This window comes from Coenobita brevimanus, chromosome 113 (assembly GCF_032717465.1).
Source record: "Coenobita brevimanus isolate Jiangsu-jjx chromosome 113, ASM3271746v2, whole genome shotgun sequence".
In the NCBI taxonomy this organism is placed as follows: domain Eukaryota; kingdom Metazoa; phylum Arthropoda; class Malacostraca; order Decapoda; family Coenobitidae; genus Coenobita; species Coenobita brevimanus.
The window spans coordinates 21849921-21871874 of NC_137066.1; the positions used below are offsets into that span (position 1 = coordinate 21849921).

A 21954-nucleotide genomic window follows, 5' to 3' on the forward strand; every position below is an offset into this window, starting at 1 on the left:
CTTTATGGTGTGTGGAATACGCAGTAAAAAGCCTTGCACTAGGGAAGTCGGAAGCTAAAAACATTCTCTTGATACATTACCAATAGGAGGAGTGTAATAGATAATAAACACCCTTGCACTAGAGGGAGGTAGAAGGCTTTAAAAATATACCATTGACAGATTACCAATAGGACGAGTGTAATGGACACCCATGTAATAGACCCGAGTAAACACCCATGCCTGAGGGGTGGGGAGCTGTAAACACATACAAGTGATGTTACCAATAGTAGGAGTGTAACAGACAGTAAACATCCATACTTGAGAGGAGGCGGATAGCTTTAAAAACATTCCAGTGACATATTAACCTTCATATTAAGCAAAGCACTGAGAAATCTATTAACGCTTGCCATAAAAGACTGAACCTGAGTCTGTTATCTCGCAGCCACATACGAAAAGACATAAAACAAGGCATATCCAACGACTTTCAGTACAGCAACGTCCCTTCAAGCTTATTCTTACTTCAGACGACTTTATTTAACTTAGGCAAGATATCTGCTATTGAAACTTGGGCAAGATATCTGGTAATCAAGGCTGTATCTACTGCCATCTTTGAAGTTCTAGTATTTTCCACGAAGCTCTTATACAGTCGTCCATTGAGCGAAATAAACTAAAAACATTTGCTGTATTCAGGAAGAAGCAATCGTTACTTAAAAAAGTACTGCTCATAAGCAGTTCACCCTTAGTCACACGAAACACGAAACATACAAGCACATAATGTTGCAGTAACACAAAGCACAAACAAAATATATGAAACAGACGAAAAATGGAACACCAGATACGGAAAATACATGGAACACGAAGCACACACACACACACACACACACACACACACACACAAAACCACGTCCACCTCCTGTGATGTTTGACTTCGGAAGGACCGACCAACAAAAGACCGCAATGCATAAACCACTGACGATGCAGTATTTTTAGGCATTTAGACAGGGACCAAGACTTTTACAAGAGAGTGAAATAGGGAGAGAAAGACTGATGCCAAAACGTAGGTCATAGAATCCGATGGGACGAGGGGGTTGTGTTTATAAGGTTTTATGAGTCTTATTTGTGTATGCTTGATTGACTCCTTATATTTTTAACTTCAATCCTCGTCCTCGTCCTCGTCCTCGTCACTCTCCTCCTGCTCCTCTTCCTCCTCCTCCTTCTCATCATCATCATCCGTCTCCTCATCCTCATCCTCTTTGTACCCATAGGCTCATCTGAACGTGAACCCGATGGACTACAGGCTTGCGTAGCGCTTCTCCAGCAGTCCACCATTCTCCTCTCGGGGGATAGGGAAGAAAGTGGGGAACGTTTTTATTACCGTGAGAATAAAAACAAAGAAGATAGACGACAAGGCTGGCTGAACGAGAAAGAGAAAGAATTGGGGGTAAGAATCGGAAGTTTTACGGGAAATAATGCGTAGAAAAAAAAAAAGAAAATAGGAAAAAAAGAAAAAGAGAAGGAAATGTAACTTGACTGGAGTATGGGAATCGGAAACGAGATTATGAACTGAGGCTACAAGGAAACATGAGTCGAAAAAAGACATTAAATATACAGGGAAAAGTGAAAGGAAAAGTGAGGTAGACCAGAGGAAGCCAATGTTACGGTGGCCGGTGCTAGTGAAATCCCTCCTAACCATATCTAATCTGTACTAATCTCACTAATCCCACCCATATCTGCCCTATTTCACCTTCACCTAACCCAAACCAACCTAATCATATCTAAACCGATTTAATTTAGCCCAGTCTCACCTAACCTACCAATATTTGCTCGAACTGAATCCTGCCTAACCTCGAATGACCTAATCCAACCTAAATTAACCCAACCTAATCTAACTTAACCTCACCTAACCCAGTCTAATTGTATTTAACCTCACAATCTCACGTAACCTCCCCATACCTAACCTAACCAATTCTGATGCAGCCTAACCGCATCAAACCCTACCTAATCCTACCCAGTCTCACTTAACCATACCATACCCGACCTAACCCAACCCAGTCAAGCCTAAAATGACCTAATCCAACCAAACCTAACCCAGCCTAACCCAACCAAATAAAACCCAACCCAAAACCTATCAAAACCGAAGTATTCTAAAGCATCCTAACCTAATCCGTCTATATCTAGTCGAACTGAACCCAACCCAACCAAAAATTACCTAATCAGACCAAACCCTGCCCAAAGTGACCTAACCTAACTTTCGATCGGCCATAAATTCGCTAAGAAATTTTGCTTCCTGAAAGTCTACGGATGTCAGACTCCAAGTTTCGCCTGTTCTGTGTACAAGTATAAGTTTGTGTGTGTGTGTGTGTGTGTGTGTGTGTGTGTGTGTTATGAGTTCTGTGTGTGTAAACCTATGAGCCTATGTGTATGACGGGGAGTGATAGGACGTGTGGAGGGACGGCCGAGTTCAAAGTGAGCCTGTGTAAATGGAGGTTTGGGCATGCATGATAATAAATGTGTATGTGTGTGTGTGTGTGTGTGTGTGTGTGTGTGTGTGTGTGTGTCTGTGTGTGTGTGTGTGTTGAGTTGTCTGTGTGTACGAAGGTGAGCCAGTGTGTGTGTCGGGGAGGTATACTGGCGTTGAAGTAACGCCGAGTGCACAGAGAGCCTGTGTGAATGAAGGATTGGGTATGCATGTTAGTAAATGTGTGTGTGTGTGTGTGTGTGTGTGTACAAGTGTGTGTGTGTGTGTGTGTGTACAAGTGTGTGTGTGTGTGTGTGTGTAAAAGTGTTTGTGTGTGTGTGTACAAATGTGTGTGTGTGTGTGTGTGTGTGTACAAATGTGTGTGTGTGTGTGTGTGTGTGTGTGTGTGTATGTGTGTGTGTGTGTGTGTGTGTGTGTGTATACAACACGACATTAACCAGCCATATGCAAAATATATGGTTAAGAAGATCTATGACTCGTGGGAGGTGGCTGTATGTTACCACGGGAACCTCCCACACCACCAGTTATATACTCACAATACCCCATCAGCAAGTTCCATTTGAGAGTAGTGTGTGTGTGTGTGTGTGTGTGTGTGTGTGTGTTGAGTTGTCTCTGTGTACACAGGTGAGCCTGTGTGTGTGTCGGGAAGGGATACTTGGTGTGGAGGGATGGCTGAGTTCATAGTGAGCATGTGTGAATGGAGGTTTGTGTATGCGTGTTAGTAAGTGTGTGTGTGTGTGTGTTTGTGTGTGTGTGTGTGTGTGTGTGTGTGTGTGTGTGTGTGTGTGTGTGTGTGTGTGTGTGTGTGTACAAAAGGATATTAACTTGCCTTATGCAAAAATATTTCGTTATGAAAATGTTTGCTTGACTGATGGGAGGTGCCTGTGTGTTACCATGGCAACCTCCCACACCACCACAGTTACATTAACACATTTTCTCACCAGCAAGTTCCATTAGAGTGTATTGTGTGTGTGTATTTGTGTGCGTGTGTGTGTGTGTGTCACGGCGCTTTTTTTTTTTTTTTAAGAGGTTTCCCCGATAGGCCTATTCCTCTTCTCTTACAGCATGTAAGAAATTAGCATGAATCCTCCTCATCAGAAGAGGTGAGAGTGATAGTGAAAGAATCAATGAAATTATCAATTGCCACATCTCTTTTTGCATCATCTGTTTGAATTTGTTCTTCGTGTATAACAGCATTTCTCCAGTTTTCTGATGTAATTTTCTCAATTGCCTCATGAATAAGTGGCTTCATATCGGCATTCCGGAATGTATTCCTTTTTGATACATAGCCTTTAAGCTGAGCCCATATGAGTTCTATTGGGTTATACTGGCAGTGATAAGGAGGCAGGCATACAACTCGATGGCCGTGCTCTGAGGCAGTCTTGTCGATGACGTAATTTGTATTGGCAGCAGTGATGTGGCGAGTCACAAGTTCCATAAGTTCCACTTTCAGGAGACCCTCTGGTACTGTTATCCCCTTCTTCTCCAGCCATTCTATTATCGTTGCTTTATTGTTGGAACCTGTTGGTGGTTTATGCTTTTTCCTTGAGTGATAGGATGCATTATCCATCACAATAACTGAAGAGGGAGGATTGTTAGGTAACAGTTGTACCTGAAACCACTTCTCGAATGTCTCGGCATTCATCTGATCGTGGTAATTCCCGACATTTTTTGCTTGGAATATCAGGGCAGCTTCGGGAACAAATCCATTTTTGGTTCCGACGTGCAGAATAATCCAGTGGCCACCTTTCCCTGTCGGTACCCGCACTCCCTCGGCTTTTCCTGAGGTGCTGTCTACCCAGCACTTAGGAACCGTGTGGTTTTGATTTATCCAAGTTTCATCTAAGTAGACGATAGTCTTGTCAGAGCTTGTAAGTGCCTTCATTTCTTTCAAAAACTTGCACCTGACAGAGGTTACGTCGCTGCGTTCCATTAGAAATCTCTGTCCATCAACGCTTGCGTACCGAAATCCTATTTTCTTCGTAATTTTTCTTAAAGTTTCACGGCCGCCGGGGTAAGAAAGGTTACTCTTCATTTCTGCGTGGATTTTTTCAAGGGTAGGGATTTCTTTTCTGTCATAGAAATTTAAAACAGTTCTGCGTAACACATCTTCATTGAAGTTATCAAAAAAGTCTGCAATTGGTTTTACACGTTGCCTTTTCTTGGGATACGTAAATTCTGGAGAGTTATTTCTTCATTATCTCTTGCTTCTCTGCGTATTGCTTCAATCCTGCTCTTGCTAAGTCCTGTTGCTGCAGCTGTTCGATGAATTGCTCTTGAAACATCATCGAAAATTCCTCCATACTGCTTCTCCTGCAGAAAATACTGGCTTACTTTGAAGGCCATTTCTTTGGCTTGACTATGTAGATGCGAGCGAGTTGGCGTAGCTGCCGTTGTGTCTGCATCAACATAGAAAGTGAATAGTGGAAGCACGTGACAGAAGCTTAAATCTCCCTCCAATGGATTAACTCCCAGTATGGGCCTGGATGTTGCCGCTCGTGAGTGTTTTAACTTATTTATTTCTATTAAGAAAATAGCGTATGTTCTACTGATTCCTTCAAATTATATTATAAACGTAATTGTTACATTACTTACCCAACTTAGAACTACGTAAAAGTCGGTAAAAGTAACTACATTTTTTTCAGCAACACTGTAAAATATGTATGCCACGTTTCTTTATTGATGTACAAGAGCCATATGCATTACAAGTTTACTTTCCTTTGATATGCTAGAATACTTACGTTTATATTGTACTAGTATGTGTGTACCTATCTGTGATGCCTATTATATATATAACAGAATCTACTCATCGCTCGTTTAGGAAGTATGGCATGGCTGCACCCAGCGCCAGACCCCACCCAAACCTTGGTTTTAGATTGGTGAGACTATAGTATAGTATACAGTAAGTATTGTGTGTGTGTGTGTGTGTGTGTGTGTGTGTGTGTGTGTGTGTGTCGGTGGTGAGATTGTGTAGGTGGGATGCTGTAGGTGGGATGCTGGTGGTGAGATTTTGGTGGTGGGATGCTGGTGGTGGGATGGTGGTGGTGGGATGGTGGTGGTGGGATGGTGGTGGGATGCTGGTGGTGGTGGGATGCTGGTGGAATGCTGGTGGTGAGATGCTGGTGGTGGGATGATGGTGGTGGGATGCTGGTGGTGAGATGCTGGTGGTGGGATGCTGTAGGTGGGATGGTGGTGGTGGGATGCTGGTGGTGGGATGCTGGTGGTGGGATGCTGGTGGTGGGATGGTGATGGTGAGATGCTGGTGGTGAGATGCTGGTGGTGGGATGCTGGTGGAGGGATGCTGGTGGTGGGATGATGGTGGTGGTGGGATGGTGGTGGTGGGATGGTGGTGGTGGGATGGTGTTGGTGGGATGCTGGTGGAGGGATGCTGGTGGTGGGATGATGGTGGTGGTGGGATGGTGGTGGTGGGATGGTGGTGGTGGGATGGTGGTGGTGGGATGCTGGTGGTGAGATGCTGGTGGTGGGATGCTGGTGGTGGGATGATGGTGGTGGGATGATGGTGGTGAGATGCTGGAGGTGGGATGCTGGTGGTGGGATTGTAGTGGTGGGATGATGGTGGTGGGATGGTGGTGGTGGAATGGTGGTGGTGGGATGGTGGTGGTGGGATGGTGGTGGTGGGATGGTGGTGGTGGGATGCTGGTGGAGAGATGGTGGTGGTGGGATGATGGTGGTGGGATGGTGGTGGTGGGATGGTGGTGGTGGGATGCTGGTGGTGAGATGCTGGTGGTGGGATGCTGGTGGTGGGATTGTAGTGGTGGGATGATGGTGGTGGGATGGTGGTGGTGGGATGGTGGTGGTGGGATGGTGGTGGTGGGATGGTGGTGGTGGGATGGTGGTGGTGGGATGGTGGTGGTGGGATGGTGGTGGTGGGATGGTGGTGGTGGGATGGTGGTGGTGGGATGCTGGTGGTGGGATGGTGGTGGTGGGATGGTGGTGGTGGGATGGTGGTGGTGGGATGATGGTGGTGGTGGGATGATGGTGGTGGTGGGATGGTGGTGGTGGGATGGTGGTGGTGGGATGGTGGTGGTGGGATGGTGGTGGTGGGATGCTGGTGGTGAGATGCTGGTGGTGGGATGATGGTGGTGGGATGATGGTGGTGAGATGCTGGAGGTGGGATGCAGGTGGTGGGATTGTAGTGGTGGGATGATGGTGGTGGGATGGTGGTGGTGGGATGGTGGTGGTGGAATGGTGGTGGTGGGATGGTGGTGGAGGGATGGTGGTGGTGGGATGGTGGTGGTGGGATGGTGGTGGAGGGATGGTGGTGGTGGAATGGTGGTGGAGGGATGGTGGTGGTGGGATGGTGGTGGAGGGATGGTGGTGGTGGAATGGTGGTGGAGGGATGGTGGTGGTGGGATGCTGTTGGTGGGATGGTGGTGGTGGGATGGTGGTGGTGGGATGGTGGTGGTGGTGGGATGATGGTGGTGTTGGGATGATGGTGGTGGGATGGTGGTGGTGGGATGCTGGTGGAGGGATGCTGGTGGTGGGATGGTGGTGGTGGGATGGTGGTGGTGGGATGGTGATGGTGGGATGGTGGTGGTGGGATGGTGGTGGTGGGATGCTGGTGGAGGGATGCTGGTGGAGGGATGCTGGTGGTGGGATGGTGGTGGTGGGATGCTGGTGGAGGGATGGTGGTGGTGGGATGGTGGTGGTGGGATGGTGGTGGTGGGATGCTGGTGGAGGGATGCTGGTGTTGGGATGATGGTGGTGGGATGGTGGTGGTGGGATGGTGGTGGTGGGATGGTGGTGGTGGGATGGTGGTGGTGGGATGGTGGTGGTGGGATGGTGGTGGTGGGATGCTGGTGGTGGGATGATGATGGTGGGATGGTGGTGGTGGGATGGTGGTGGTGGGATGCTGGAGGGTTTGATAATGTTTGTGTGGTGACTGCTTTATGTGCCTAGTTACCTCAGCCAGTGAAGATGAAGGAGGTTATGTATTCACCCGTGTCTGTGTCTGTCTACCTATCTCTCAATCTGTGTGTCTTTCTATCTGTCTATCTATATGTCTGTCTGTCTGTCTTTCTGTCAGTCTTTCTATCTGTTTATCTGTCTTTCTGTCTGTCTGTCTTTCTATCAGTCAATCTGTCTGTCAATGGCCAAGATATATCAAAAACTTGCTATCGGCTTTCAATGGAATCTTGTAGGTAGGTGGGCACTGGGTCAAGAGAGAGACTATTCGATTTTTCATTAGATTTTTTCACTATTACGCTTTTGGCTCAATAAAAAGGAAAGTGGAAATCTAGGAATATACTGCACCTTAATGTGAAAATCAACAAATTTCTCCATAACAAAATATAAATAAATTTCCTATCTTTATCTTGACTTAATAATAAGCGTTAACTTCGCTTCAGTTTTTTTTTTTTTTTTTTTTTCTGCATCCAGTATCGTACTGTAAGTTGCTTTGATAATTCTTTACATCTCTTCCTTAGCGATTTAATCAGCACATTACACCAAAACACCCTCTTTCATGAGAGAAATGTAAACTCTGCCGATATGAAGCAAATTTTAATAGCTTACAAGAAAATGTTAAGACGTGCTATGCAAAAATAAATAGCTAAGGAAGGGGCACTGAGAAGACTCCCGTGCTTCCTAAAATACTGCCCTGTTTCCAAAAGGCGTATGACACAGAAATTTGACTTAGCTTTTAACATCAGGGGGAGCTGGATGGATGGTTGGATGGATGGATGGATGGATGGATGGGGAATCGTGGATCTTTGACTACTGACCAAGTTCTTGCAGTTCCGTCCGTCCGTCCACCTACCGACAAATCATCATCAGTATCTTCATTACGATTGTCATAATTATCATTATTATTCTTACCATTATTATAATTATCATAACTACAGTCATCATCATCATCATCATCATCATCATTAAAATTATTATGACTCATCTTGATCATGAGCATGATCATCATCATCAGACCGTTATCCCCACCCTGTTACCTCGTACTGAACTTAAATCATCATTATCATCAGCATCAACATCATTATCATCATCAGCAGCAGCATCTTTATCATCATCATCATCATCATCATCAGGCCCTGACATTACCACTGGAGGATTAGGACCCCTCTCATCTTTCTCCACTCTGATACACTGGTTGTTAGCCTGTTCCTTCCCATATCGGTGGATCTGCGAGTTTCATCTATCTTGTTCCCTGTGTACCTCTTCCTCTCACTCCATCTCTGGCCTGCCATTCAGTTACGCTGCCTGTCCATCTGTTGCCTGCTCTGTGGAAGATGTGCCCAGAGGAGTGTGTGTGAAGGTACCTGGAAACAAGCTCAGAATTACCAGATGCGGGAGCTTCAGGCCCCTTTGATTAATCCCCTTTGTGTGGTGTGGTGTGGTGTGGTGTGGTAGGAGGGTTTTGTGGTGTAGTGTGGTATAGGGGGAGGTTGTGTGGTGTAGTGTGATATGGAGGGGTTTGTGTGGTGTTGTGAGAGGAGGGTTATGTGGTGTGGTGTGTGGAGGGTTCTGTGGTGTGGTGTGTGGAGGGTTGTGTGATGTGGGGAGGTTTGTGTGGTGAGGTGTAGTGTGGTGTGGGAGGGTGGTTTTATGTGGTGTGGTGTGATGTTGGAGGATGATTATTTGTGGTGTGGTGTGATGTGGGAGAGTGTTTATGTGTGGTGTGGTGTGGGAGGAGGATTTTTTGTGGTGTGGTGTGGTGTGGGAGGGTGGTTCTGTGTTGTCTGGGAGTGTGATTTCGTGTCATGTAGTGTGAGAGACTGATATGGTATGGTGTGATATGGTGTGGAGGGGTAGTATGGTGTGGTGTGGTGTTGGTGAGTGATTGAATGTGATTTAGTGTGTGGGGCTGGCAGAACGTGACTTGGCTTCACTATAATCTCTAAAGCCTGTATGAGTACAACACCTCTCATCCGAGAATGGTTAGTGAGAAGCAGACGGTCAGGGCCGGTCATAGAGCTACTGTGATAAAATGTAGAAAATCATGTGTTGTATCCTTAAAATTAAAAAAGAATATGTGAGGTTAATTCTTCCCTTTAAATAAAGACCAACATATATATATTACTTCACTCATAATCATCCACTTCATAACGATACATAAAGAGACGGTGATCAGTGACTTATGAAACCCTGTGCTGTGGTCTATGGGATGTAAGAAGCTTTTCAGAATATTGCATAAGTGTCTCGTAATTGTACAAGTAAAAGGTCCTATATTCTTGGCCTAATATTTACCCTTGAAATAAAATTGATGAAGTACATGAGACTTACCGCAGGTCAGTTGAAATGTGCTTCGAATTTTATGAAGCAAATCACTTCTGCTAGAAGGGAGCTTTCACATGAGATACACCGCGCTGCCTCACACCACCAGACTTTAAAATGTACGATCACCCACATGACAAGTAGTGTATCATTTCCTACCGTTTACACTGTTTTATCCATGTGACGCTGCATAGCGTAGGGAGGGAATGGAGGGCATGTGAAAGCTCCCTTCTAGCAGAGGTGATTTGCTTCATAAAATTCGAAGCACATTTCAACTGACCTGCGGTAAGTCTCATGTACTTCATCAATTTTATTCCAGCAAATCACATCTCTGCTAGAGTCCGCTTTCCCATGAGGTTTTGAAGCCATGTAGGTGTCGTACTTTGACATTTTGAAGATATATAAGTGTGGATTTGGTGAAATAAAACAACCATGAGCCAAAAACCGCTGTATTATAAGAAATTTACAAATTTTAGTAGCTTGCCAAAAGAATGATGACTTTCTTATCACAATAAATACCTACTCACTATTCTAGTACAGCTTCTTGGAATGTGTCAAGCTCCTGAACTATCTCCTTATCATAATGCTTGGCAAAGGTGGTCTCCCTTGACCACCCAGCCTTTGCCATGATGTGTGTTATCGGCACAGCCATGGTCTTGGCCTTTGAAGCTGCAGCTGGCCGAACACTGCCAGCTGAGTACTTTCCTGTGTCCACTCCTGACATATTAAGCATTATCCTAATCCATCTCGCAATAGTGTCTTTTGTTACATTTTTATGTGGCTTTATAACACTAATGAGTAAGTTCCCGTTCTCTTGATCCACATCATTTCTTAAGCGTTCAGTCTTTTCAATGTACATTTTAAATGTTTCAGAGACACATAGTCTTCTATCTTTAGCATAAGCTTTAAACTCCACAAACTGCACATTGAATTTTGGCCTACATTGTTTAATGTTGCCCCCTAACCAAACACAAACAGAATCCTTGCCAATTCTAATGTTTTTTAGCATTAACAAATGTAATGTTTGCACCCTGGCTGCTTGCGTGAGTGCCATTAGCATCACTAATTTTAGTGTTAGTTCTTTTAGGGGAAGACTGCACAACGGTTCCATAGTTCTCAGTTTCTGGAGCACCAGCTGGACGTCCCAGGTCTCTGCATACCTGGGTTTTGACGGTCTCAAGTTGAATACCCCTCTCAGGAGCCTGTTGACAAGAGGGTGGTTTCCTGCTCTGCAACCGTCCACAACTATCCCTAGTGAGGAGAGAGCTCCCCTCGCCGTGTTTACAGAGTCATAGCCCACACCTCTGTGGAAAGTGTCGGACAAGAAATTTACAATATCCATTACAGCGGGATTAAGGGGATTGATATGCCGTCTATCACAAAATTGGATCCACTTATTGACATGTGGTTGATACTATTTCTCAGTTCCTGGTCTCCAGGAGACCATGATAATGTCCGTACCCGCTGCAGATATGCCTCGTTCTCGCAGTTGTTGCCGGACAATAGACATGCCATTAACCTGGTGTGTTTCATGATGAGGTGTTCCTCTGCTGCTGACGGCTGTTGCAATACATTCTTCCTTCTCATTATTAGCCGTGGTTCTTTGATGAGCATATTGAGTAGGGTCCCCATCCATGGTTGGAACGTCCACAGTGGCACAATCAACCACCCCCTTGCCATCTCTGCTCGCATTTTCTGAAGGCACCTGGCATTCAGAGCAAAAGGGGGAAAAATGTAGATTAGGTCAAACTGTGACCAACTTATTGAGAAGGCATCAAAGTGTTCGGCTTCTGGGTCGGGTTTCCAAGAACAAAAACGAGGTACCTGTTTATTTGGTCTGGATGCAAATAGATCAATGCTTGGGACTCCAAAGATTTCGCAAAGTTCCCTAAAAATGTCCTCGTTCAATTTCCATTCATGTCTGTCATTAAACTTTCGAGATGCAGCATCTGCCATGAGATTAACTTTACCTGGTATATGAGAGCATGTAATCCAGGCATCATTTTCTGCACACCATTCCCAAATTTCGAGGCAGATGTCATTACATGTTGCGGATTTTGTGCCACCCATTTCATTGACATAGTTTACCGCTGTCGTGTTATCACAAAATACCTTAATGTGTTTCCCTTTGATCTGATGTGCAAATGATTTCACTGCCAGTAAGATGGCTTTGAGTTCTTTAGAACTGATGTGCAATTCTTTTTCTTTTATTGACCATCTTCCATTAATTTGTTGATGATTTAGGTAACCACCCCAACCTAAATTTGACGCATCAGTGTACAGGTCTATTTCCGTACCAGTCCTAAAAAATTTTCTGTCTTGCACTGCAATGAGATTTATCCACCAAATCAGATCTGTTTTCATGTCATATGTGATAGCCATCCATATGTCAAAGTTACCTTTTTCTTTCTCCAGTGCTGAAATTTTAGCAGTTTCCAGCTTTCTATAATGCAGTTTCCCCATTTCTACTGCTGGAATTGCAGCGACCAAAAGCCCAATTACTTTGGCCACATTCCTGATTTTGTCTCTGTTACTATGAAATAATTGTTTGCAGCTTTGAACTATTTTCTCTTCCCTCCGTTCAGGTAATGTAACTGTCAATGTCTCTGAATCAATGACGTTCCCCAAATATTCCAAACGTTTTGTAGGTACTAGGACAAATTTGTCAGCATTAATACAAAATCCCATTATCCTTAGAATCTCTACTGTTGAATGTATGCTCTCATAGCATCCTTCCAATGAGCTGTGTGATATAAGTGTGTCGTCAATGAAACTGGTGACGGTATGTCCCATCTCTCTCAGTCTAGCAAAAATGGGTTTCATTAGTTTGGTGAATAGACGTGGCCCTTCTGCAACCCCATTAGGAAGACAGGTGAACTGATAGATTTTCCCTTGCCATTTAAAGCAAAGAAATTTTTGTTGCTCTTAAGCTATACTGACAATAGTATGCATGCCTAAGATCTACTGAGGCCATATAATCACCTTTGTTAATAAGCCGAATTGCCTGTTCGAAGTTTTCCATTTTAAAATGTTTATAATTAATGTGCTTGTTTAGTTTTTCCAGGTTAAGGATCATTCTAAAACCTCCATCCTTTTTCCCCCGCAGAAAAACTGGGGAATAATTTGTTCTTCTTGTCTGTGTGTTTCCTTGATAACTTTAAGATCTAACAGCTTTTCAATTTCCTGACAAATAATGACCTTTTCCTCCTCACAAAAAACATATTCAGTTCCTTCAGAAAATAAGTGACTGATATCATCAACATTAATGTCAAGATGGCAATGTGCAACAATATCCAAAATATGAGGGTCATTGGTTATTTTATGCCACTCATGCACAAAATATTGAAGCCTGCCAGCTTCAAATTTATGACTCACCTCAGTTATTGCCGGGGATTGCTTTGTCCCCGCCCTCTGGAGTTTTTTGCCTCCGAACCCTGCCGTGAGAAGGATTGCCGGTGGTCACTCCTGTGTCCATATGTCCGATGTCCATAGGGGTGGAACCTGGACGAAAATCCTCTGTAGGTGGTTTTTCCAGAGGAGCCTCTGACTTTTCCTGCACCGAATTTCCATGTTTGAAACGGTTTCTTCGGTGTGATCTTGTTTTTCAAATTCTCCGACTCCTCGATGTGCTTGGCAGATTGAGAAACATCATCACCGAACAAGAGCCTAGTCATTGGCACCTTATCTGAGCATAAGTGAGCATATTTCTGATTGATCTCGCGCTTAATGATGAACCGGCGCGTCAAGTTGTTCTTTTGGTTAGCATTTCCCAGTAATGCTAGCGCACCATTAAGCATGCCGACTTCATGGGCCACATCTGGTTGTCCTTCTTGGGTGACTTTGTCCAGCACCGTGAGTGACTTTGTGATTATTGTGGTAGCTTTTATAATGTCCTTACTAACTTCTTTCATACGAAAATCAGCCTTTTTGGGATCGGTTTTCAGCGCATCCAAAACTTGTGTGTTACATTCAACAGGGGCTAGAGCATGACAATTGCTTGGTCTCTTGGTAATGTCGTCAACCAAAATTTCTTTGTACTCCTCCTCCCGCATGCCGTAATCAAACACATGATTCACCATGTCGGCAACATGCTTGTCAACCTCAACAGATACATCTTCCACAGGACCGTAAGTCTTGGCGCACTGCAGGAGGACACTACCAGTGAACACTTCACTCTGAGTGTCACTGTCACCACTAGAATCATGACGCTGAACCGATTGAAAACCGGAATCATTCACCTCTGTGGGTTGGCTGTTAGCATTCTCCCCAAAGTCACTGTCAGTGCTGATGTTAATGGCGCCGCCTGTAGCCAAGCTTCTCTCCTCCTTCAATTTCTTCACATCACTCCGTAACTCAGCCAAAGCTTCCATCACCATGGCCCAGGGTGGAGAATTAACCTCATCCCGTGAAGTAGAGGTTAAAGGATGAGTGGGTGGAGGATCACACTCACCTTCACTATCTGAGCCGTGACCCCGGGTATGCTTATGTACCCGTCTAGAACATTCCCGTTGGGAAGAGCGGTTCGTGGATCTGGACAAATCCTTTCTATGCGATGAACCCTTTCTCCCATGCCTGGACTTGTCCTCTGTGCCTGATAACTGTTTGCCGAGAGATCCTTCCCGGACATCAGACATGGCGGCGGCAGGCTGGCAATGGTGGTACAGCCGGCTCAGTCTGAGAGTCGTAAACTCTCCCCAGTGCACCAAAATGGGCACTTACCCGCTCCTACACGGATCACGGGTGACAAGGCAACCTGCTCCTAAACGGATAACAGGCTGAGGCAAAGCCTTTCCGCTTCTAAATGGATAACGGGAAGAAGGCAGCCAAATCTTGATTCCCAAGTCGGAGTATGCGTGTGGTCGGTGTGAAAACAACACAACAACTGGTGGTGTGAGGCAGCGCGGTGTATCTCATGGGAAAGCGAACTCTAGCGGAGTGATTTGCTGAAATAAAATTAATGAAGTTAGGCAGGATGAAGATGTTGAAAACGGTTGAGGCGAAATTGCAGAAAAAGCTTGCAGTTGGAAATGTAGTTGTGCTGGAGCAGACAAAGTAGTAGGCTGGGGACTGCTATGGCGGGTTTGATCCCTTTTGATAGACACCAGTTTGTAGAATCAGATTGTATATAACCCTTTTCCTTGTTATGGCCACATAGGCGAGCATAACATGAAACACCCATACTAATATCATAACACAATTGTGAATAGAATGTCGCTTGTTTATTACCAATCTAAACATCGTAAAAATATCCACACTACTATTATGACACCAGGTGTGATTGATCTGTTCTCAGTGTACCATTCATTGACACGGTGGGTAATAATATCTTGTCAGATGACGTGGAAGAGCCGTAGGGGATCATCTCTCTGTATGACTGTCGTGAGAGGACAACTGAGTCTCGGGAACAGGTTTTTCTTATATTGTGTTCAGAGTCGGATATATAAAGAAGATATAATATGAAAGTGAATAGTTTCGACTCCCTGAAGCTGAGGGTGTCATTTATACTGTGTTCCTGCTGCTGCTAGACTATTTAATCACAACTCATGTTCAAGACTGAGCTAGTAAATTAAATCTATTCTAGCACATCCGATTCACAAAGTTTCCCCTGATTCAAGTAATGTTGTATAGACACTGGAAGAAAAAAAACCGTCATCATATTGAAGTAGTACGCCATTTCACTACGACAACGTACTATATACTCTGTTTTTGCCATCTCAAAGCAATCTTCGTCAGGTTAGGTTAAACTTTCGTACTGAAGACAAATATAGCATTTTTTTTAACCTCCTTCGTTACCACGGCTCTCTTAACATTAATAAAACAACCTAGTGAAAAATACATCATCGCACTAACTGAGAATTTTGAGGACTCAGCTGGATTAGGCACAACAAATTTTTACCATTTTTAACAAACTTTATGCTTAATGAAGAGAAACTACGAGTTGCATTAAGTTAGCTCTTGTTTGTGCGTTGATTGCACGAAGGATTTAAATGTGTGTGTGTGTGTGTGTGTGTGTGTGTGTGTAGAAATAAAATAATAACAGATGCATTGTGTTATAAAGTGAGTGTATTATTAACCAGCAAGGAAGAACGTTTAGATGTGTGCCTGTCGACTAAAAGAGAATCATTAAGGTTTATATTAAACTTTTTGCTGAGTCCCAGTCTTCCCCGAGAACACGACCCTCAACAGACTGAGTCACGACCAGATCTCTGAATATTCTGGTGGGTGAACAAGCACATGGGTGAAACAAGCCTCAGACCCATGTGAGTCTCTCTTAACTAGAATCTGGCGCTGAGGTGAAAAAAATATTAGGTCTATGTCTACCATGAGAGGATTGATAGTGACTGTATTAACACCCTCTTGTTCCTATATTTATTCTGAGTTAATTGAATCCTCCTGCCAGCATTGAGTACTTGAGTTGTGCCGACCATGAAACGCTAATGATGACGGTATTAACAGTCTCAAACGTTGTAAATCACTCTCAACTGAATAGTAACGTTTGGGAATACCTGAAAAAAGAGTCCTATAGCCTTCTTGAACTTGGGAGTGAAATGCATGAATGGTCTGCGAGAATAAATAAAACAGGTATGCTGCTCAGAGAGGTTGGCCTGTGACCTAAATCTCTGATCATTCGCCACCAAAATCGAGTCACTTCCCACCCAGCCCAGTACAAAATTCGTGTGTCAGTTTTTGATACTAGTCGAATCACACCTTGATAATTATATTTTGTTAACACTGATGCTTACTTACATATACAGCTACTTACAATACGGTAGATAACAAGAAGCCTCGGAGTCTTAGGAAGGCAAGAAAGAACGTGGTATTTTTGTACCTCACACACCTTTCGGAGAGAGACTGACAGACACAAAAGGGATTCCGTGGGTTAAATGTCGGCTGTGCATCGTGAGAGGCCAAAAATACGGCGAAAATATCTTGGTGATGAGCTGCAATGGTGTCAGTGTGACGTGAAGACTGTGAGAGTTGCCACCACTGCGAAAGGAAGCAAAAAATTGGTAGGAAAAGGTGTGAGGGACGAGTCAAGATTCTGAAATTAAAGTCTCTCCAGGTAAGAATGGGGTGACAGGGGAAAATGGAGGAAGGGGAAGAGGGAGGGCAGGACACGGAAGCCAAGACAGGAGAGGAAGAAAAATAAAAGCTGGAGCAGAGAAGGACAATAGGTGGAAAAAGATAATTAGGGACAAAGGAGAAGTAAGACGAAAAAGTGGGACAACAAAGATCGGAATGAAAGGGAGAGGAAGAGGAGAAGACTTTATAAGAAAAAAGGTAGCAGTAGGAAGACAGGCGCAAGAAGAGAACAGAGAAATGAAAGTAAATAAAAGACAAGAAAGAAAAAAGAGATGGAAGCGAGGAAGATGGAAGATAGGAAGACACGGGAATCAAGAAACCGAGAAGAAAAATGAAAGGAGATAAAAAGGAGACAAGTAAATAAGAGGTGAGAGGAAGAAGAAAGGCATGAAGATAATAAGAGAGTCAATAAAGGAATGAATGGGGAACAGCAGGAGGATGTATATACAATACAAAGAATAAGAGAAAAAGAAATGAAAGTGGAAGAGGAAGACTGAACAGACAGAAGTTATAAGGAATACAAAAGGAAGTTTAATGAGAAAATAAAAAGAAGAACCTGAGAGAGGAGAAGGAACACAGGTATATGAAGGAAGCAAACAAGTAGGAAAAATAGAAGAAGAACACAGTAGAAGAGGAAGAAAGATCAGACAGCTAATTCAAGAGAAGGAGAGGAAGTGAGCAGAAGGAAAGAAGAAAATGAAGAAGAGATTAGAATCAGAGGAAAGAGAAAGGGGAGAAGGAAGAGAGACGATCCAGGGAACCGTAAACGGGAAATATCAAGAGGAGGAAAAAGAAAGAGAATTTAGACCCAGGAATCAAGAAAATTAAGGCGAAGGAGGAGAGTTAAAGGAAAGGGAAAAAAAAGATGACAGGTAAATGAAGGGAACAAAGAGGGAAAAAATGGGAGAGGAAATTGGAGGCAGAGTAAAAAAGGGGTTCGTGAAAGCAAAAGCGCTGAGGAATGGTAAAAAATGAATGAAAAGGAAGAAATGAGGAAATTACTTAAAACGAATAATGACCAAGGCGAGAAGACAAGATGAAATAAAATAAGACAGGACGATAGACAGAAAGATATGGTGTGTACAAGAAAAGCAGGGATAAAGTGGGTAAAGTGGAAGGTAAGAGGAGTCCAGTGCGAAAGACAAAAGTGAAGAAAAAAGTGAATGAGATAATTTCGTAATGGGAAGGAGGTCAGGAGTAGGACAAAATGAAGGGCGAGGGAAACCAATAGATGTTTATGGCTGCCAACACTGTCAAAGGGATGTAGGGTGGTGCTGACACGGATACAACACACGGGTATACCGCTGTGCACAGTGACAAAATAATTAACAAACATAGGATCCCAAAATTCTTGCTTGTACCATCCTTTCATCCGATAAACACTTTAAATGAGCCATACCTAAACACACACACACACACACACACACACACACACACACAGAAAGTGTCTGGGGTTGTTTGTACAGGTATCAATTGTGCCAAGTTAGAAGGAATTTATTGAAGATGTGAAGGAATGGCACCAAATTGATGAGTGTATGGAAAGAGGAAGAAGAAGAAGAAGAAACTGAGAGAGTACAGTAGATTTTCGCCACTGATGTCCTAAGAGAAAGCGAGGGAGGAAAATAATATATGAGAGAGAGAGAGAGAGAGAGAGAGAGAGAGAGAGAGAGAGAGAGAGTAATAGTAAGCACGTATTTATGTATTCAGGTGTGTGCATGCGTGTACATATGGGCGTGTATATGTTTGCACGTCCGTGAACATCATGTGTATGTAGATGTTTCCCTGACTACTTATATGTGAGTGTATGCATGAAGGAGACCACCAACATTTTTCTGGTGCCAGTGTATGCATCTGAACATGTGTGTGTGTGTGTGTGTGTGTGTAATTCACCGGGTCGGTCAGGATCACTTGATGGTCGTGATCGTCAGCTTTTTACCCTCCCGGAAGGGAGCTGAGAGCTCATATAGTCCGATCTAAGGGCAAGGCTGTGACCTTCACACACACACACACACACACCCGTCCCCTTGCTCAAGGGGGACGGTAACCACCCACTTCATCAGTGAAACTTTTCGCAACCTGAGCGAGGCGCGAACTCCCGTCCACCAGTTGGCAAGCGAGAACGCTACCACTGCACCAGCGAGCGGTGTGTGTGTGAGTGTGATTTTTCAAGAATATGAGAAATATGCCTGTGGTCACGTGTGATTCTCATGTCAATGTATAAGTTGTGTTTGTTGCAGCAGGGAGCGAAGTAACCAAGAATGTTTATCCGTTATATCATATCTATATCTATCTATAAAGCCCGACTCCGTACCTATATATATATATATATATATATATATAAAACCCGACTCCGTACCTTCTTTACTTCTGCACAGAGTGTAGAGTACAACTCTCATGTGTGGGGAGGCTCCTCACATATAGCTCTTCTCAATAGGGTGGCGTCAAAAGCTTTTCGTCTCATTAACTCTTTTCCTCTTACTGGCTCCCTTCAAACTATCTCTTCATCGCACTGTTGCATCTTTATCTCTTTTCTGTCGCTACTTTAATGGTCACTGCTCCTCTGAACTGTCTGCTTGCATCCCTCCATCACTATGGCGGGTGCGTCGTTGCATCCGACTGGAGGCAAACTCGCATTCCTTTTTTGTCCAGTTCTCTAATGCAAGAGTTAACCGTTACTCCCAGTTCTTTATATATGGAACAGGTCATCTCTGGAACTGCCTCCCTCTGTCTGTATTACCTAGTGCCTACGTCCTCCAGTTTTATAAACGCAGTGTGTCCAGGCATCTCAAAATAAATGGATCTTGAATGTGGCTCTTTATTATTCTTTTTTCTTGGAGGGAACAATCTTTTCTGGCTTCTAGCTCTGGTACACGCGCTACTGGTGTGGGGGGAGCTCTACTGCCCACAATCTAAGCAATACACAGTCATACCAGGCACAGGAGGAGGATGTCATGAGGATGATGTCACATGCCTTCCGTATATAGAAAATGAAAAGTAAAGTACTTGGGTCGTGTGATGAGTAAGGATGGAGGTTTGGAGGGTGAAGTGCTTGAAAGGGTACAGCAGGGAAGAAAGGTTGCTGGTTCTTTGAAAGCAGTGATAAGAAACAGGGAAGTGAGCATGGAAGTGAAAAAGTTACTACATGACAGTATTGTGATACCAACTCTAACGTATGGAAGTGAAGCTTGGACGTTGTTGGAAGGACACAAATCAAGAGTGAGAACAGTGGAATTGAGTTATTTCAGAGGAGCCTGTGGAGTCACATGGAGAGACAGGCTGACGAATGAGGATATAAAGAAGCGTTGTGGTGTGGATGTGGATGTGATAGGAAGCGTTATGAGGAACACACTGAGGTGGTTTGGCCATGTGGAGAGGATGGAGGGTGAAAGACTGACGAAGAGAGTGTATGTGAGTGAGGTGGAGGGGGGAAGAGGGAGGAAGAGGCCGAGGATGAGATGGAGGGATGGGGTGGAGAGATATATGAGAGAGGGGTGTGTGAGTTGGGTGCAGGGCAGTGAAATGGCGGGGGACAGGGCGACTTGGAGGCGATTTGTTTGTGGCCACCCCAAACGGGATTGAGGCGTCTGGCAATAGATAGATAGATAGAAAAGTAAAGGGATAACTCAGGTGTGACAAGTATACCCTGTTCACTCAGCTCTGCTGGCTAGAGCCAAGAAACGTTTGAATTAAGGCTGCTCATTGGATTATGCAACACTGGGGAGCGTGGTGAATCTACAGCTCTTCTTATTTTAACACATATATTTATATTTGTAAACTGCTTGCAATATATGGTAAGCAGCCAGTTTAAATATGGAATAATTTCCAAAGCTAAAAAGGTCAAAGTTAGCTTTAAAAGCTTACTATTATCAAAGAAAATTTAAGTTGATTATAAAGTTTAATAAAACAATGAGTGATAATTGAAGTAAATGCAGGCATGTATTATAGCACAACATGCAGATGTACAGTACGTGTACACAGTGGTTGGATAATTTTCTTCAAACGTCACTCATCATCTTATAAAACTTTATAATCCTTAATTTTCTGATAAAAGTAAACTTTTGAATCTAATTTAGACCTCTTTAGCTTCGGTATTATTCCATTCCTAAACTAACATGTTCTCAAATGCCGCACGTCTAAACTTCCCGCACGAGTGAGAAGAGACTGAGCGGAGACACACCTGCTCCTTACCCTTGCCCCGAGCCAACTAACGGCTGCGGGACCGTGTGACGTCATGTGTGGTCTGCTCCAAAATTTGAACCAAGGCCTAAAGATTCTTAGGCCTTGGTTCTTTAGGCCTTGATTTGAACCAAACGTGAGACGACTGTATATTACCTAGACCGTGCTACTGCCTGTCAAGTATATCTCAAGAAGCACTGTGGTGAACACCTCACGCCAGTCTTGGTGGGGATTGCTAGTGTGTAGGTGCTCCTTAAAGAGTGGCCAGGCTCAGACTGTTGACCATCTTAAGTTAGGATACTAGGTTAAGGACTTGTGTATTTTCAGCCTCTGACTGCAAGGAATACTGTAAGTAAACCGATAATAATAATAATAATAATAATAATAATAATAATAATAATAATAATGGGGGAGAGACAGAAGTAGCATGGACATGGAAGTTGTGCAGATTGGCCTGGCAGGAAGGTAGAGTCCCGGAGGATTGGAAGTCAGATATAATTAATCTCCTATACAAAAGAAAAGGGGAAAAAGAAGTGTGTGGCAGTCAGAGGGGCATTTGTCTTCTTAGTGTAATAGAAAATTATTTGGTAGGATACTTATTGACAGAGTTTGGGAAATAACAGGAATTAGTTGGAGAAGAGCAGGGAGGCTTTAGGAAGGGAAGAGGTTGTGTAAATCAGATATTCATTCTTAGGTCTTTAGTGGAAAAGTTTCTAGAGATGGGAAAGAAGTTGTATGCAGTCTTCATGGATTTGGAGAAAGCATATGACAGGGTGGTTAGACAAGGAATTTGGAAAGTATTAAGAATATATGGAGTCAATGGGAAGTTGCTGAATGCCGTGAAGGGTATGTGTGAGGACGCTAAGGCTGCAGTGCGTGTGGATATGAACTGAATGGATTTTTCTATTTGTATGTTGGACTGAAACAGGGATGTGTCATGTCTCCATGGTTGTTCAATCTGTACATGGATGGGGTTATAAAAGAGATACAAG

At 43.8% G+C, this 21954-nt stretch overlaps 2 protein-coding genes and 1 pseudogene across 2 annotated transcripts; all 3 read right to left on the reverse strand.

Moving 5' to 3' along the window:
* Positions 1–138: 138 nt before the first annotated feature.
* On the reverse strand, positions 139–10093 carry LOC145418279 (uncharacterized). Its single transcript, XM_080286720.1, has 3 exons — positions 9984–10093; positions 3813–4530; positions 139–234 (listed from the first exon to the last, which is right to left on the reverse strand). The coding sequence occupies exons 1-3, from the start codon at positions 10091–10093 to the stop codon at positions 139–141; spliced, it is 924 nt and encodes a 307-aa protein (XP_080142846.1).
* A 136-nt stretch (positions 10094–10229) lies between these two features.
* LOC145418280 (uncharacterized) lies at positions 10230–12166 on the reverse strand (annotated as a pseudogene).
* Positions 12167–13083: 917 nt separating this feature from the next.
* LOC145418281 (uncharacterized) lies at positions 13084–14112 on the reverse strand. Its single transcript, XM_080286721.1, has one exon. The coding sequence runs from the start codon at positions 14077–14079 to the stop codon at positions 13084–13086; it is 996 nt and encodes a 331-aa protein (XP_080142847.1). The 5' UTR covers positions 14080–14112.
* Between the last annotated feature and the right edge of the window lie 7842 nt (positions 14113–21954).

What these genes read in the sequence shown, in the direction of transcription:
- LOC145418279 (XM_080286720.1), bottom strand. Translation starts at nt 10,093, where the DNA reads ATGTCAAAGTACGACACCTACATGGCTTCAAAACCTCATGGGAAAGCG. An exon ending in GTACATGAGACTTACCGCAG is followed by an intron (nt 4,531 to 9,983) that starts GTCAGTTGAAAT and finishes TTTCTATGACAG; the next exon opens with AAAAGAAATCCCTACCCTTG. An exon ending in CAGAGCACGGCCATCGAGTT is followed by an intron (nt 235 to 3,812) that starts GTATGCCTGCCT and finishes ATGTGTTTACAG; the next exon opens with CTCCCCACCCCTCAGGCATG.
- LOC145418281 (XM_080286721.1), bottom strand. Translation starts at nt 14,079, where the DNA reads ATGGTGATGGAAGCTTTGGCTGAGTTACGGAGTGATGTGAAGAAATTG.